The sequence below is a fragment of the Eretmochelys imbricata genome, chromosome 3 (assembly GCF_965152235.1).
Source record: "Eretmochelys imbricata isolate rEreImb1 chromosome 3, rEreImb1.hap1, whole genome shotgun sequence".
NCBI lineage: Eukaryota > Metazoa > Chordata > Testudines > Cheloniidae > Eretmochelys > Eretmochelys imbricata.
Window position 1 is genome coordinate 180,728,967 of NC_135574.1, and position 17,431 is coordinate 180,746,397.

General features: G+C 41.2%; 1 protein-coding gene across 23 annotated transcripts in view; it reads left to right on the plus strand.

Moving 5' to 3' along the window:
- Window positions 1–17,431, plus strand: part of NRXN1 (neurexin 1) — a 1,233,750-nt gene that overhangs the window by 395,839 nt on the left and 820,480 nt on the right. The window contains exons 6-7 of one of the 23 annotated variants that reach the window (XM_077811985.1): window positions 4,314–4,330; window positions 8,209–8,221. The exons of the other annotated variants lie outside the window; for them this stretch is intronic. Of the exons in view, the coding sequence (XP_077668111.1) occupies window positions 4,314–4,330; window positions 8,209–8,221 (30 nt within the window). The remainder of the gene's footprint in view (window positions 1–4,313; window positions 4,331–8,208; window positions 8,222–17,431) is intronic. 23 annotated transcript variants of the gene reach the window in all.

Sequence of the window (17,431 nt, forward strand, 5' to 3'; positions counted from 1 at the left end):
TAAGATATGTGCAGCACAATGTTCTGTGCAACATCGTACTCGGTTATGAATCCACTGTAAGCCAAGTTTCAAGGCTTGGGAAAGTGAAAACTTTGGAAGTAGCAGTTGTCTTCTATAGCAGCTCCATTGCAATGCCATAGTATTTTCCAGATTACACAAAAAGAATAAAGGTAGAACCATGAAAAAATGCATTTACTCTGTAAGGGTCAGATTGCAATATCCGCACTCATGTTAGGTAGTAAATACTTACTGAAATTAATTAGTAAGCTATTATTCAATGTAAGTAAAGTTATTACAATCTAGTCCTATATGAAAATGTGTAATGAAAATGAGCTTCTTCTACGTGTATCTGAACAACATGATTGTCTTTATTTTATTTTCATAAACCTTATTAATCTAGTGACATCTTGGTTTGAACTAATAGGGATACAATTAAATTTAATGATGAAGCATTTACTATTAATGATCCATCAAACTTGTTTATACCAAAGATGAGTATCTCAGTGACCTTTTTTCAAATTTTTGCTCTCTTATTACTTGACTATTTTTTAAAGAAATTGTCCCTTTTTCTAATTTTTCTGAATTTTTTCATAATAGATTGTTGATTATGCTCTGATCACTGTGTAAGTGACTGAAGAGAATGAGAAGAACAGTGTTGTCGTTATAAATGGTTTTTATCTTCCTTTGAAGAGTTAGTCTTGATTGCCAGTCTAAGAAAGGTCAAGGTTATTCAGCTTCCACTTGACCTCCTTCTCTGAACAAGTAATCCACATTTCACACACATTATAAAGTACAGAGTTGATAAGAGGCATTGAAGAGAACAACAAAATTCCAACATATTGCTTTGGCTTGACTGCACAAATTACAGTATAGACATGATGAAAACAGTAATTCTCTTGAGAAGACTACTTATATGAATATATAATATGACTACTGCTTTGCTGAGTTTACAATAGACAGTGATAAGTGATCAGGGAAGTATTCTGACTGAATGTTCATGAACACAAAGGAGCGAATTAAATTTTGGTTTTTTAACTATATCAGGTTATATTGTGAAAATTTGAGTTACAAAGGCTTCACATGGCCTGTAGTTCATGAGTGGAATATGTGCCATGAATGGAAATTATGTGTGTGCTTTGAGAAGAAAATAGGTTCCCATTTAATGCAAATATAGAGCTCTACTTTTAGGGAAAAATAGCCCTGTCTACATTTCAAATACAAGAATGCCTGTTAGGGACTGTGGCTACTACAGTTTAGCTGTCCCTTAACCTGCTTACATACTGGTTTTAATTGGTAGCTAGATAAACTGGACTGCAGTCATATTTGATCACCAGGTGTAAACTGAGTGGATTACGAGAGATGGTTAAGATTCAGTCTCTGTTACCAATTGGATGTCTGTAACTAATTGTAAGGGGATAAGTGAGTTGCAACCAGGTTGCCTAGCTGACGTACCTGTACTGTAGACAGGGCTTTTGCTACATAAGGATGAATTTTACAGTTTTCTTAATAATGGGCTTAACTTCTAGGAAATGAAGTATTCAAGAAACATTAATACTTGCATAGAATCTCCTTGTGCAATGAATTTAACTCAGGTTAACTTACAACGGTTACATCAATTTGAGTGAATTCTGAGGAAAGTAAGCAACAGAGGGTGATGTTAAATTTATGTCTACTTGAACTTTTTGTATCCTTTATTAGATATTAATATTTTTAAGAAGTAGGGTACAGTGCTTGGGTCTCTTAGGGAAGTCATTGGATATTCAACCTTCTACATGATTTAGTGTCATTTTAATTAACTAGTGGAACAAGGATACTTTTTACATTAAATGTAAAACTGGATTAGTGGTGATACATTTCAGATCGTTAATTTAATGATCATTATGGGACTTTCCTCTCTTTAAAAAGATATTTAGAGTCATTTTTTAAAATATTTGAATATATTAAGGTTATTCAAAAACATTATTGGGTTAAACAAAATAAATTTCTAATAGAGTATGCTTAAAGAATATTTTTTAAATGAAATTAGTTGAAGGTCCTTACAAAAAAGTGGAGTTTGACATATGCTTTTGGATTCAGTTTTTGAGAATCTTTTTTCTTGTGTACAGTAGTTAGTAGTATCTTAGGTTAAGATTAGTGTATATGTATTGTTAGTTAGAGCAGTTGACTACCTTGTGCACTGCCCTCATCAGGATTCAAGCATTGTACATTGTTTGGGGGAGCCATCCCCAACAGTGATCCCCACATGAGGTGCTTGTTTTGTTTGTGAAGGACTTGTCATGCTCCATCTGCATGTCATTCACAAAGTGGATTCAGGGGGTGAGAGCCTGGCAGCTGAAGCAGCGCCTTCCGGAGCAGGCCATGAGGGCTGCTTCAGCACTGAAGCCCTTATCTGTGTGACAGTTACCTTTGGATCCAGCAAGCGATGCTGCTCCACTCTTGGGCTCTGATGTTTCCCCCAGAGGAAGAGGGGTCATTCCCCCTCCTCTGGTACAGTGAGGAAGAGGGCCCATAAAATGAATCAGAACCATTCCAGGGCTCTGGGAGGCTCTTTCACAACTTCTAAGAGGACTGCTGGACAGCACTGTACACCCTCCAACACATTGGTCTAACTGCCCCCCCAGCACCACACCAAGAGCAGTGAGAGTCCATACCATTGACTCCAGCCATGGGGCATCTGTTGAGTCCTGTCCCAATGACATCAGTGCCAGCTGTCTTCATGGCAGTAGCATACCAAGTGGCATCAGACTTGCTTTGCCTCTGATCCAGACTTTCCACTGGTTCAAGAGTTCATTAGTGCCATGGCTTTTACTGCCTTATTCTTGGTTATGCCCGTGGTGCCTTCTGGCTGTGTCACAGAGCTACCAGGCTCATCAGCACCACAGCTCACACTTCCCACACCTTGGAGTTGAAGTGATGGTGGCAAAGACCTGTCTTAGTCAGTTCTGGACATGGATGACGCTGAAGGCCCACTCCGCATTGGTGCATCCTTTGGTACTGTCATTGTCTTGGCAGCAGAACCCTACCACCATAGCCTTGGAACTGGCACCTCTCCCAGCACCAGGTGGGTGTGCATCTCATTCACCAGTGCTGGTCCCCCATTCCTCTTTGGCACTGATACTGCCCCTTTCTTGGGCTTCAGATGAATTTGACCATTTATTTACCCCCATCAGAGCTGGCTCCCCCTGCTGTCACCAGAGAACCTCTGGGACTCCTCAAAATACAGACTGGAATCATCCTCACCCTCATTGTCAGATAGGCTCCAGAGATAGCCATTAGATCACTAATAGTACTAAAAATCGGCATCTGTCCTGCAGCCAGGACAGAGGCTCTTGGCTCGGTGCCTCCTGGCCACCAATACCATATTCATATGCTCAATAGCCTCCTTGGGATACTCCTCAGTCCCTGAGGTCCCACTCCTTGACCCACTTCAGAGCAAGATCATTGGTTCTGAGGGTGGGTCCTGCTCCCAAGCCATCTCATCTGAGAGTGACTGCTGAGCCCATTCCCTCTGGACCTCTGGAATTGTTCTGATTGGATCCTATGGTTCAAGAACAGGACCCATCACTGGATCAGCAAACTGTCATTCTTCCTTCCATTCTCTCTGGGTGACTCTACCATGCTGGAATCTTCCTCTCCCTCAATGTCTGAGGACTGTAAGGCATTTCAGGACCTCCTGTGGCATATGACCATTATCTTGGGTATCCAGCCAGAAATCCTTCAGGAGGATATGCATAAGCTGCTGGAAGTTCTTCAGTCATAAGCTCCAGGGAGAGTAACCCTCCTGATAAATAAGGCTCTTTTGAAACCTGCAGAGGCCCTCTGGAATACTCGTTTCATTGCCTTCTGTAGCGAAGCATTTGGAGAATTGGTACTTCATTCCCATGCAGGGTTTTAAGGGCTTTAACTCCCACTGGCTCCTAACTGTCTGGTGGTAACGGCAGCAAATGACTGGACATGCCAGGGAAGGTATAAGTCCATCCTTAAGGACAAAAAGTTCAAAAGGATGGATTTAATGGGGAGGAACATTTGTACTTCCTCTTCCCTGCACATGCACATTGCAGACTAGCAGACATTACTCTGTGTATGACTGTCAATTGGGAGGCCATGTCTAAGTTTGTGGAGAAGTTGCCAGAACTGCCCAGAGGGGAATTGATTCATTGTGGAAGGTTATGTGGTAGCCAAGACCCCATTGTAATCAGTTCTGGACATGGCTGATGCTGCAGCCAGAATTATGGCATTGGCTGTGACCTTGAGGAGAGCCTATTGGCTACAGAATTTGGGCATTGCACCTGATCGTGCAGCAGACCACTGAGGACTTTACCATTTGATGGTCAGGTTTTGTTTTCAGAAAAAGACAATGAATCCTTTAAAAGACTCCCAAACTGCTTTGTGTTCATTGGGAGCATATACTCTGGCCATGAAGAGACACCATTATAGTGATCAGAAACAACAGCAGCAGTACCCCTGACAGCATTTTTTTTTTGACATTTTGTAAGGCAGGAGGACTACTCCGAGAAAGGCCACAGATCCCAGGGGAGAAAGTCTGATTCTGGCTTCAACCAGTCGGCTCATCCTCCTCTTCCCTCCCTCTTCTGTCCCCAGCATCCAGCAAGCACCCATTCTGAATCATGTGTCAGGACACCAATCCACTGATGACCTCTCTTTCTCCAGCCCTTCTTTTTGGGGACAAGCTGGTTTGTTTTTATGGTGTTTGGGACTTGATTATCGTGGACAACTGAATCCTAAGCACTGTAAGATCAGGTTATGCCATACAGTTCCTCTCCATCCCTCTTCCCCACTCACTACCCCCCACCTTTTCTGGGACCAGCCTCATGAGATACTGCTCCTCAACCAGGTCCAGTCTCTACTGGCTCTGGGGGCTGTAGAGGTTCTCCTGCTGCAACAACAGGGACAGGGGTTCTACTCCCAATATTTTCTGGTTCCCAAGCATCCGCAATGTCAACAAATACATGTGATTCCACATGGTTATCCTAGCAGCTATCCTACCCTGCTTGAATCACAATAACTGATTTGCTGCCCTGGACCTGCACGACGTTTATTTTGATGTAGCAATCCTTCTGAGTCACAAGAAGTTTCTCAGGTTTGTCACAGCTGTACAAACCATGCTGCTTTTTGGCCTCTCTTCTATGGCCCAGGTGTTTACCAGATATATGATTCTGATAACAGCATATCTCAGGAAGAGGGGAATTCATATCTTCCCTTATCTGGATTATTGCTTGCTGAGGAGCAGGTCCATAAAGGAAGGCCTCTGTCATGTTCACTTCACACTACACCTACTTAGGTGTCATTCTGAACAGCAGGAAGTCAACATTGGTTCCAATTTGAAATGAGTTTGAGAGTGTTTCTGTTGACTGAGCAATTCCAGGTGATTTGTCACCTATGTCCGAAGCTGCAATCTCAAATCCAGCCTGAATATGCCTGAGGTTGCTAGGATGCATGCACACAAGTAGTCCAATATGCCAGGCAGCACCCACATCCTTTTTTGATGTGGCTGAAGTTGGTCTATCATCTGAATCATCATCCCTTGGACAGACTGGTCTGACTTCCTCCACCAAACCTGGACTCCTTACGGTGGTGGATGGTTCAAGGCAATGTGTACCAGGGCATTTCCTTTGCTCAGTCCCCACCAACCAGGACTGTGGTCACCGATGCCTCTTTAATAGCTTGTGATGCACATCTGGGATCACTGAAAGTTCAAGTCCTGTGGTTGGAATGTCCTGGAGCATGACTGTCTGGCTTTTCGAGATCACATTAGGAACTCAGTGGTGCACATCCTTACCAACAATAGCACCACGATGTGAACAGACGGGGGAATGTTACCCGTCCTGGGAACCAGCCCAGGAATAACCACAACAAAGGGTGAGCTCGAGCAGCACTGAGGGTTGATTTATTGGCATCCCTTACTTGCGCAATTATACTCAGACACACAACACATTCATGCTGGCAGGCTGCTGGCGCGGATGTTGGTTTCAATTTCGCAGGTGGCTGAGGCTGGCCAGGCGACAGCTACTCGGAGATCGGCTGCAAGGCGACGAGAGTCCCCAAAGTCCCTTTGGATCTGTGGAAGGGCTCTACTACTTACAGTCCAGTCCCGAGTTTAGCATTCTCTTACATTTCCTTGTTGGTACCCTTGACCTGGCCACCCGTCTCAAAATTTATACCTTCACCAAGATAATACCATGGTTCCATAAAACACGATATTTACTTCTTTGTTTTGCCATTGGCTGTGACTCACACTATCTCACTCATTTCTTACATTAATTGATTACATATTCATAAGCATGAATACAATTGATTATACAGAACAATACAGCTTTAATCAAGCATCTAATGTCACTGGGGAGCTTCTGCTGCTTGTGGCTTTGTAACAGCGTAACGGGAAACTGTGCAGACTGCACTCGAAAGAGCAAATGGGGGAAGGAGGGGCGTATCCGGCTACAGGGAGCATACTCCAACATGCTGTGTCAGGAGGTGCTCTGGCAGTTTTGTGTCAGGGAAAAAATTACATGTGTGGCTGATCACTTGCCTGAGATCCAGAATCATCTGGTGGATCCCTCAGCAGAAATTTCCCCTTGAGTCGGGAATAGTACCTGAAACCCAGAATCATGCAGTCCATTTTTTGCAGTTTGGGGAATCTGAACAATCTAACTGTTTTCCATGAGAGACCGCAAGAAATGCTAGCTGTTTTTCTCCTAGAGGAGTCTGTCTGGGCTTCTTTACTGATGCTTTTCACCTGAGCTGGTAATCAGCACTCTTTTGCCAATTCTGATAATCCTATAGGCCATTCTCATGCTGAAATTGGGCTGTGCCAAGCTCATTATCATTGCTCCATCATGGCCAAGACAATATTGGTTCTCCAACCTCCTCAAGTTATTACTTCAGCCTCCCATCTCCCTTCCTCTTCATCTTGATCTCCTGACTCATCATTAAGGTCAGATTTTGTGTCTAGCACTCAGCTCTCTTACATCTCACAGCAAGGATGCTGCACAATTAGATTAGGAAGAGGAACAATGTTCGGAGGAGTCCAGTAATTCTCTCAATAGTAGGATGTCCTCCCACAGAGTGACCTATTCAGCCAAGTAGAAGTGGTTCTTGGTATGGTCATTAGCCTGGAGAGTTCATCTGAAGCTGGCTTGTATCCAGGACATCTTGGAGTACCTGTTACACTTTCAGCCTTCTCATCTTGCACTTAAATTACTGAGAGTCCACCCGGCCGTGATTTCAGCATTTCATCTGCCCATCCATGGGAAGTTGGTCTTTTCAAACCCCAAGGCAGCGAGGGTTCTTGGAATTAGTCACTTGTCTCCACCCACCAGTTAAAGAGCAGATTCCTTTTTGGACCTTAATACTGTCTTAGCAGCTCCATTCAAGCCTCTGTCAACTTCTTCTTTCTCACTTCTATGTCAGAAAATTGCCTTCCTTGTAATGACAACGTCCACAAGGAGGGTGGGTGAGTGCAGGCTTTGATGGCAGAACCCCTTTACACACAATTTGCTCAAGATAACTAACCCTGTGGCTGCACCCTAAGTTTTTATCCAAAGCAGTTTCCCAGTTTCACTTAAATGGAGCTGTTCAGTGTTCTTCCTAAGCCTTATTCAACTCCAGAAGAATGACATCCTCACAGACTGGATGTCATGCAATGTTTAGCTTTTTATCTAAATGGAACCAAATCTTTCTCCTCCTCATCTCGTTTGTCAGTTTTATCTGCAGACTGAATGAAGGGTCAAGCAATTTCTTCATAGATGATCTTCAGGTGGATAACTTCCTGTATCACGAGAGCATACAAAGTAGCACAAAATGTGCAAGCTTATTCCACGAGAGCCCAGGAATGTCCAAAGTATTTCTAAATGATTGTTGTTCCTATATCAGTCACTTGCAGGGCTGCCTCTTGGTCCTCTGTGAATACTTTTACAAACCACTATGCTATTACTGCTGTGTCCAGATCAGATGCAAACTTTGGGAAGGCAACCCTGAATTCCTTGTTTAAATAGACTCCCAACCCCACCTCCTACAAGTACTGCTAGTGAATCATCTATGCTAAGTAGAATACACAGCTGCATCTACTCAGAGGAAAAAATGGTTACCTACTTGTAACTGTTCTTCAAGATGTGATTCAGACATGTATTCCACAGCCACCATTCATCCCTTAGCATCAGTCCATACTTTTGACATTCAGTGTGAAAGAAGTTAGGGGGTCAGGGTCGCACCACCCTTTTTGGCCATGGGATCTACTAGGTAAAGTTTCTGGTGCACCAGGCACACACACACATCTAAGTAGAATACATGTCTACATCACATCTTGAAGAATAGTTATAGATAGGTAGCCATTTTATATGAAGCTTTGACTTTTTGTCAGCTTTGCATGACACATTGTTGGGATGGTGACTAGGCTCTGTGTGTATGCCTAAATCAATAAATATAATAGGCATAATTCACCCACCAGCAGCCACCACTTGTAGAAAGTTTGTCCGGATCAGAACACAACTCAAACTTCCAGCAACCCCCACTCTATTGGGTCCTATGGGACACCTGGCACAAGCTACCAAATGAATTGTTCCAGTCAGATATGGAGCATGTCCAGAGTTCCCTGCAGATATGGTCATTTAGTGTATTTCCTTGGCAGTATCTTTCAAAGTAAAAGTGATGTCATTCCTGGTGGCAGGAGTAAGGGGGTCAAATATCTCCCCTCTGATAGAAATCACACACGTTCCTGTGAACGTGGGAATAAATCAGGGCCCACATGTGACAGATTCAGGACTTGATCTGAAAGCAATGGATGTCTCCATTATTCCTGGCCACATCAAAACAAGGCTAGAACTGCTCTTGGTAGCAAGGTCACCATTTTGACAGTGTGAAGGCCAGATGTGATTAGATGAAAGTTAAACTCTGCCTATGTAAATATAAATGTTTACTTATGCATAAATGTATATATCTGTTAGAGCTTGGAAAACAATGTACCTGAGAAATTTGACTGCTTGTTGCTTACAGAAAGTCCACAAACATTGTGATTTCTACTAATTTTTAGTCAAATAATCTGCAAACACATTTTCTACCCTATAGATTGCTCAGAGCTCTCTCTGTAACTGCTCCACCCTCAGCAGTAAAAGTCATGTTATTTAAGTCACATGGTACTGTTTCTCCCAATTGCATGAGTGTTATTCTTATCAGAAAGAGGTTTTGGAAAACAAACAAACAAAAACAAAAAAGAGCCTTTTGTCTTTCCCGGGGAGAAGTAGAAGTTTAAAAGGATTAGTGAATCTTGAAGATTTTACACTATTTTCTTTCTGGGTTATCCATACCATTCCAAAGGTATCCATCCCTAGATGGAAAAATGAACTATGATTTAAAAAAAAAAATGGGCATAGAAATTAAATTACAGTTATCATGTTTACACAAAGTAATTGTTTATGGTCTTGGTTATAGGCAGCTCCTTGTCTAGCTCGTTTAATATCCTCCTTCCCTGGGCTTTATGTAGAGATTTTGGGGAATTTTCACCCATGCTTTGTAAAATGGTGCCCCATTCTACATCGCCACTTGCAAATTTTTAAATTTGACAGACAAAAATCAGCAGGATGGGGATGGGGAGTTTTACTTGTGTCTGACTGTTTTATATAAAATGCCTCTTTGTGTGTGTGTGTGTGTATATATATATATATATACACACACACACACAAACACTGTCCAACAGTGTTCTATAAGGTTGTAATTTTTGTGTTTCTAGTCACAACACAAACCAGAAGACAAGCTTCAGTAATTTGCTGTATTTTAATAGAGCAACAAGCTAAATATGTACAGCATACAATTCACTGCAGTTTAGCATTTCTCTTCTGTTGATACACAAGTGACTAAATTTGATGTTTTTATTTTGTAGTCTACATTTTAATTTAAATTCTAGTTCTTCAGATAAAAAAAGCAAATCTGTGCTATCGAAAGCTTTTTTTTTTTTAAATTGAGTCGCAATTGAAACTTGTATTAAAATATCTGATCCTAAGCCTAGAAGTCAGAGATGGAAATATATCTATTAGATCATCCTGTCAATCACTCAGTGCAAGATTGTTGGCTACATTATTTTGTATTATTACAGGACATGACATTACACTGTTGAACAAAAGTCTGTAAGACAGTAATTTATAAAATTGTGTGAATTTCCCATAGATTATAGGCCAGATCCTTAGTTTGTGTATGCCAGAATAGCTTCATTGACCTTTTACCAGTTTACCTCAGCTGAGAATCTGGTCCAATATAGCGATACAGTAGTATGCATTAAGATATGTTACAGTATCAATTCTTTTAAAAAATAGATAATTGAGTGGACGCTCTAGTTCTCATATGTTAGAATTGGGTAGCACTAACTGAAGGTAGGTATAATGTCACTAAGCATTGTGCAACCTTATTGCACATAGAGGGACTATTTCATCTTCTGCTTGATCTGCAATACCTCTGGCATCCAAGTGACAGGTGACTAGTAAACTGAGATTGCCAATTGTAGCATGTTTTTGTGATGTGGGCAAAGTACCAAACTCCAGTGTTTTCTGATGGTTTAAGAGAGATTCACTCACTGCAGAAAGCTCAGACAAGCCTTGTATTCATTCCACTCTGGCCTTTAATAATGGGCTAATGTCAGGGTTAAGTGGTGTGCAGGACACACAAGAGTCATCCATTGTTGTGTGTAGTACATTTACCCCACTGTGCCCAGACCACACAGAATATGAGTCTGTAACAGTTTCCAGCTGTGGGAATTATTCCTGTAGCTAGAGGTATTGAGGCTTATGCTTTCAGCTGTGGATGTCCCAATTCAATCCCTGGTCATTATAAAAGCCCTTTGTACACGTGGTGAATTTCATCCTTGGTGCCTAAAGGCTCTGTCCTGAAAATTGACATTTTACTATCCATGACATGAAGCTTACAACATTTTCATGTTTTTATATAAAGTCAGATAGGACTAGTTCCCCCACTCCCGTAGGAGAAGCTTGGGAGGGAAACTTTTAAAGTTACTCTTGCATGATTTCTACCACTGTTCTCTCAGGTGATGGGGTTTGCCTAGGCATCAAATGGGCAGGGAATTTGACCCCCTATAAGGCCTCCAGCATCACAGCTTCACTGCCTGATATCCCACTTCTACAAGGACATTTCTGTTGCACATAGGGGTTCTGCACAAAAAAGTAGGGCCTGAAGCTTGATTATGTCTTGAATAGACTGGTTATTGTCTGGAGAGAGGACAGTGTGCATTGCAGCCACTCCTCTCAAAGGATCCCTGACCTCATGGCATCTAGAAATGGAGCATGGTGCTACAGAGCAGGCTGAAATTCCCCCTAATTCCCAAAGGTTGTGGGAGAGCTACATGTACACAGGGTTCTTTCCATGCATAGATTCATGTGAGACAACCTAGCTTACAGAAACGTTTCTGCAAAAGTTACCAGTTGTGTAATCCTTGTAATAATTAAAATACCTTCTCATTGTTGTCTTCGGGATGTAAGAGGTTGAGTTTGTATTTGAGCAGTCATGATATAGAACAAAATGAACCAACTCTGTTAGGAAGCAGCTAGAAAGAAAGTGTTAAGTCAATATGCTAGATACATTTTAAAATACAATCCAGAAATAACCAATACAACCTGATAGGGAATGTAGGGGAAAGCAGAACTACAGGCATAAGCTAATATAGGAAGTGGTTGATTATGAGATAGAGATATTGTTGTGGTTGTTTTTTTTTTTCTGGGGTAACTAAAAATTTTGAAGAATTGGGATTTTGTGAAGTAATACTATTAATTATTTGTGTATATTTGAATTTCCTGGGTCTATTTTCTAGGCTCATATGGCCTTGTTGCATGCCACCAAAGTACCTCTAGCTGTTAGAAAGGCGAGGAACAGAAGGCATGGCCTTTTGAAATGGAAGATTGGTTAGGGTTATTCCTTCTCTATCTGTTAAGATTATAAATAAAAATGTCTAAATAAAATGAGAGATGACTGACAAAGTTCCTATCTGTTCCGCTTTCTGCAGACCTAGAATTGCCTGACTTTGGACTGGTCTATGCTATCGCTTAAGTTGATGTAACTTATGTTGCTCAGGGGTGTGAAAAATACACACACCCTGAGCGATGCAAGTTACATCGACTTAAGTGCTGTCGACGCTGGTGCTATGTTGGTGGGAGATGCTCTCCCACCGCTATAGCTTCCACCTCTTGCTCTCCTGTCAGCATTGGTGCAGCTGCACTGCTGTAGCACTGTAATGTAGACTTGCCCTTTGATTGAGGGTAGGCAAAAAATAGCATCATCTACCTACTAGTAAGTATCACCAAAAGCCTGGTCCATTAAAGCATGAATCTACATGTGTAGAAGTGGGATATCAGGCAGTGAAGCAGTGATGCTGGAGGCCTTATAGGGGGTCAAACTCCCTGCCCATTTGATGCCTAGGCAAACCCATTAAAGTGTGGGTGTCAGAGCTGTACATGCCACTACAGGGTGTCAAGACTGGAATGGGCCAAAGCCTAGTCTCACTGAAATCAGTAGAAATGTTGCCGCTTACTTCAATGGCACCAGAATTTGGCTCTTAATTAAAAACACCAGGACGCAAGTAGGTGTATGTAACATTATCCAGTGAAAATGAAAGGCCTATGTTTCAAGCTGGAATGTGTATACTAAAAAAAAGAAATACAATCCAGTGTGAGAATAACAAGCTCTCCCTACCATTACATGCTTCAATTTAAAATATATATTTATATACTTTAAAAAATACTTTATATAGGAAAAAGTGAACTATTGATGTTTTCATTGAACATATGATGCAGAGTCCATTATATACTGAGCCTTGCTGGGACAATTCTACAGTTATTCTGTGAATAAGAACATTTTCACTAGGGAAAGTTCATTGTGCATGGCTTTTTCTGCTGCAATCATCTTAGTTGTTAGTAGCTGAAATTGGAAAATTGATTTGAGCATAATTGTCCATTTAAAACACTCAAATTTCTTGAAGGTCTAGCTACTGCCAGGCATATCCTGGTGTGAATATCTTATGGTAGTTAATTGTCAGGGTAATGCCTCATATATAGTTCCTGCTGACTTAATTTTGTATTTGTTGCAATATTTCAGACTTGTCATACCTTCCATTTCTATTTTTACAGAAGCACTGGGAGCTTTGATGCAGTACTTAAAGAATAATGTACAAAACATCACCAATATGAGGTTAAATGCAGTAGTTCCAATCAATGGGAAGCTTAAACCAATGCGGGTTTTGACAGAGTAAGGAGTGAAAGAAGAGGCTGTTGTGGAGAGCAATCGACAATATTAGGTTTCATCTTAAAAACTCAGGGGAAAATGATTGTGAAGTACCTTCAAAGAATCCTCTTATTCTTGAATATGTGAAAATTGAAATTATTTTGGTTTTATAGCAAAATAGCAATGATATATTGCATATTACATAAACCACTGAATTAGTAAACTCCTGCTGAACCATCGTTTTATTTTTGTATTCCATAGTATGCCATCCTATTGGGATAACCAAAACAACCTCAAGCCAAGACTATATTTTCATACAATTAATTAGCCTCATAATTCTTAATATTGCTAACCTTGCTACATTTAGTTTTTTAAACTCAGTTACGGAAAACCAGTTGACTTGTTCGAATTAAGTTATAAATATTGTTGGCTTAGAGAGAGAATGGCTTAACTATGAAGATTATTGGGCATAACAAAGGTCATAGAACACATCTTTAGCATTCTGTCAAGCCTATGCAACATGTAGAAATGCTCAAGTAGAACACTCTGAACCTTGGGGTCAATAAAAATCCGCAATACTGTGTTTGCTAGCCATTTGTATATCCAAATTACTAATTAAAGAGGAATCTGGTGACTTCACCACACCTCCTGCTGACTCCTCATTGTACACACTTTAAAACACTTTGGTAGTTAGTCCTTAGTGTATTTTCTTCCAGTTGTCATAGCGACTTACAAAATCCTCACCCCAGTGGAAAACATCAAAGATTTATTTGCTGAATCACAAAAATGGGGTAGAATACAAACCTCAGGTTTATGGGGAAAAGTGGACCATTTCAAATGAGGTTTAACTTACAATTACGCAAATAACATTAATGTTTTTAAAGGGCATTATAAGGGTTGTGATTTGGGTTTTTTGTGGTTGTTGTGGCTATTTTTTGAAGTACATACAATAAAAAGGGAAAGATTTCACCAGTTATAAATTTGTAACTGGCATTTTTAATATGTTTACATTATGAACAGAATAAATTTAAGGATGGTATAAATTGCAGATAATATCCTAATAACACAAGCAATTCAGATCTTCAACAGATACCGGATTTTTTTTAAAATCTGAGGTTAGATTGTCTTTTCTGCTAATATTCATGAGGGAGACCCTAATCTGGAGAGCCAGCCCCTGTCAATCAGATGTGAGAGGAGTGCTAAATCTTCTGCACCAGTCCCCCTGCCTAAGACCTTGCCAATATTGCTCTATTGCTAGTAAGTGCAACTTGGAAGTCAAGAACAGGACTGAGCCGAGCAGAGATGTGAAAAATCCTCTTAGGTACCCTTTGTTACTGAGTAGTCATATGGGGACAGATTAGTGGTGTCTGGTGCCCCAAATAATTGGTGGAGCTTCATGTAGCAACCTGTCTCTCTCTCCCCACCTCCTCAGATATATTGAAAATGAAAAAGTGTCTAGCACACTGAGGTCAGAGGGAGCCACTGGGTCACAGGGAAATGTTTTGTAGAGGAGGGAGGTGGGGAACTGAAAAGAAAAACAACAAGGAGTCCGGTGGCACCTTAAAGACTAACAGATTTATTTGCGCATAAGCTTTCGTGGGTAAACACCTCACTTCTTCAGATGCACCTGTGAGGTGTTTACCCACGAAAGCTTATGTAAGGTGCCACCGGACTCCTTGTTGTTTTTGTGGGTACAGAGTAACATGGCTACCCCCTGATACTTGAAAAGAAAAAGAGGCTTGAAAAAACAGGACACTTAACAATAAAAGGTAAAATGGAAAAAAATAGTATTTATCCTTTTCCCCCGAATTTTTCCCCAGTGCAAGCTTCCCCCTCTCCAGTCACTCTTGCCCTAGCCGACCCACTCCCATACACCAACACCCTTATTCATCAGTTGACTCTGCTCCTCTCTGCAGTCAATCCTGCCAATGCAACTTTTCCTCCTTCCAGCTCAGAACCTCTTCAACCTCCCACCTGCTCAAATGCCCCTCAGAAACACTGCTGTCCCCCAGGCTGAGAACATTTCCTCTCCCGCATCTAACCTAACTGCTCCTTCAGGCCTGAAACCTCATCATCTTACGCTCACAGGCTCATAATGCCTGCACCCAATGCTCCCAGCTCAGAACACTTATCAGGCTCAGAATGCTTCCTTCCCCCCTCCCACACACCTGAAACCCACTGCCACCAGGACCAGAGGCCCATCTTTCCCTTCCACCAAAAAATGACAACAGCATTGCTGGACCAGGATAAGGATAAGCAGAGGAAGCAGGGAAGGAATGAGAGTGCAGAGAGTGCTGTCCTCTGTCTCTGTGCGGCTAATAGGAAACAGTCTCACAGAAGCCTGTATTCTCTGCCCTGTGCTACCTGCAAGTGGCGTGGGACCAGAACTTCCCAAGTGGCAGCAAGGTGTACTGCAACCTACAGTACATCAGCCACAGTACAGGATGTCTACTGCATGGGAGGCAATTGTGGCATTATTAACCCCTAATCAGTATCTGCCGCTTGCACCAAGCTATTGGAAGCATGGCTCCTGCTGGAGCTACACTGCCCGGAAGCATGGGAACCCCCAAGAGAGCTATAGAGAGGGATAGATGTCCGTTCTTTAAGCATTGCTTTCTGACACTGTGGCCTCCTAACAATTCTGCACAGTGCATTGTGAGAAGTAACCCCTGCAAGCACACGCTATCACATTTACTCTACTGTGGCTCTGCATGGGTGCCAGGGTCCATTTGCCCAGTGCACCTTGCAGTATCAGGATCTAAAACACTGGTCTTGGAGGCCTTGCTTTGGGAAAATACAATAAGGAAAAACGATGAGGAGTCCTTGTGGAACCTTAGAGACTAACACATTTATTTATTTTATAAATTTGTTAGTCTCTAAGCTGCCACAAAGACTTCTCTTTGTTTTTGGTGATACAAACTAACACAGCTACTACTCTGAAACAGTAAAGAAAGTGACAAAAATTGCTGCAACCAGTGAACTTAGAAGTAGTCTGACTAAAAGAAATAAATCCTTTAGTTATCCATTGGCTTTAAAATAATCTCAGCACTGCAAACATTTTGCCCCAACTTATTTATTGCCTCTTCAGTAAATATTAAAAAAATGATTCCGTTATTTTGTTTCTATTATGAATATAAAGATTAGTATGTGATCATTATGAATTTCTTTGTGCTGAATATCAAACCAGCCTCACTGTAAGTAATTAAACGCATCATTAAAGAATGTGTGCAAGATAAACGCACTAGTTTACTTGACTGGATGAATCTGAAACTGTCATTAATTTCTGCTAGTTTTACTATATTAGACATTTGTCCTTTTTTTCCCCCTGATGAAAGTCTAGTTGGTCAAATCACATCACAAGTGCTTTTGTAATATTTTAATAGAAAATAGTATGGAATAAAATCTCATTTAAAAACAAACTGATTTAGTTTCAGCTCCTGAGCTGTTGTAAACTAACTCCAGATTCAGTGTTTTAAAAAAGATTGAGACATTTGCTTGGCTGGTGTGAAGCAGCTTCATGGAACTTGGCTGATTTACACCAGTTGAGTACCTGGCTCTAGATCTCTCATAAACATATTTCTTGTGGTATTGGAAAGTTTTAGGGTGTGATTTTTATTGTTAACCACCTCATTAAACTTCATGGGCTTAATCCTGTTGTTTTGATTGGTTCTGGATATAAACTCCCCATTCATTTTAATGGGCATTTTGTCCAGGTCAGGATTGCAGAATTGGGCCCAACACATCGACTTGCAAATTTCCAATAGTTGAAAATAGGTTTCTTTCTACATTAACTCTTAAGATGGGTAGACCACTCATATCCATACCAGTACTGGTTCTTAAGACCATCATGACTGGTCCAGGTATCTCTTTAATGATGAGCTGCGTTCAGCCATTCAGCCCTGTTTCACCATGGCTAATGTCCTCCCTTCTCGTCTGTAATTAAGGGTGGACTGGAAGCAGCCCCATTTGAGAGACTGCAAAAATTGTAGATGTTTCTAAATGTGTGCATCTTAATAAGGTGATGAGCACTGGCTGGGACAGCAGAAATCCAAGTATTCCTGTTCTTTTTAGTCTGGTAACTAGCATTCTTGTTTCAAAAGTCTGGGATTTTGATGGTAATATGGGCCACAGTGTGAAGCTCTTACACTTATAGGTGAACAGTTACTCACATGAGTAGTTCCATTGACGCTAATTAAAC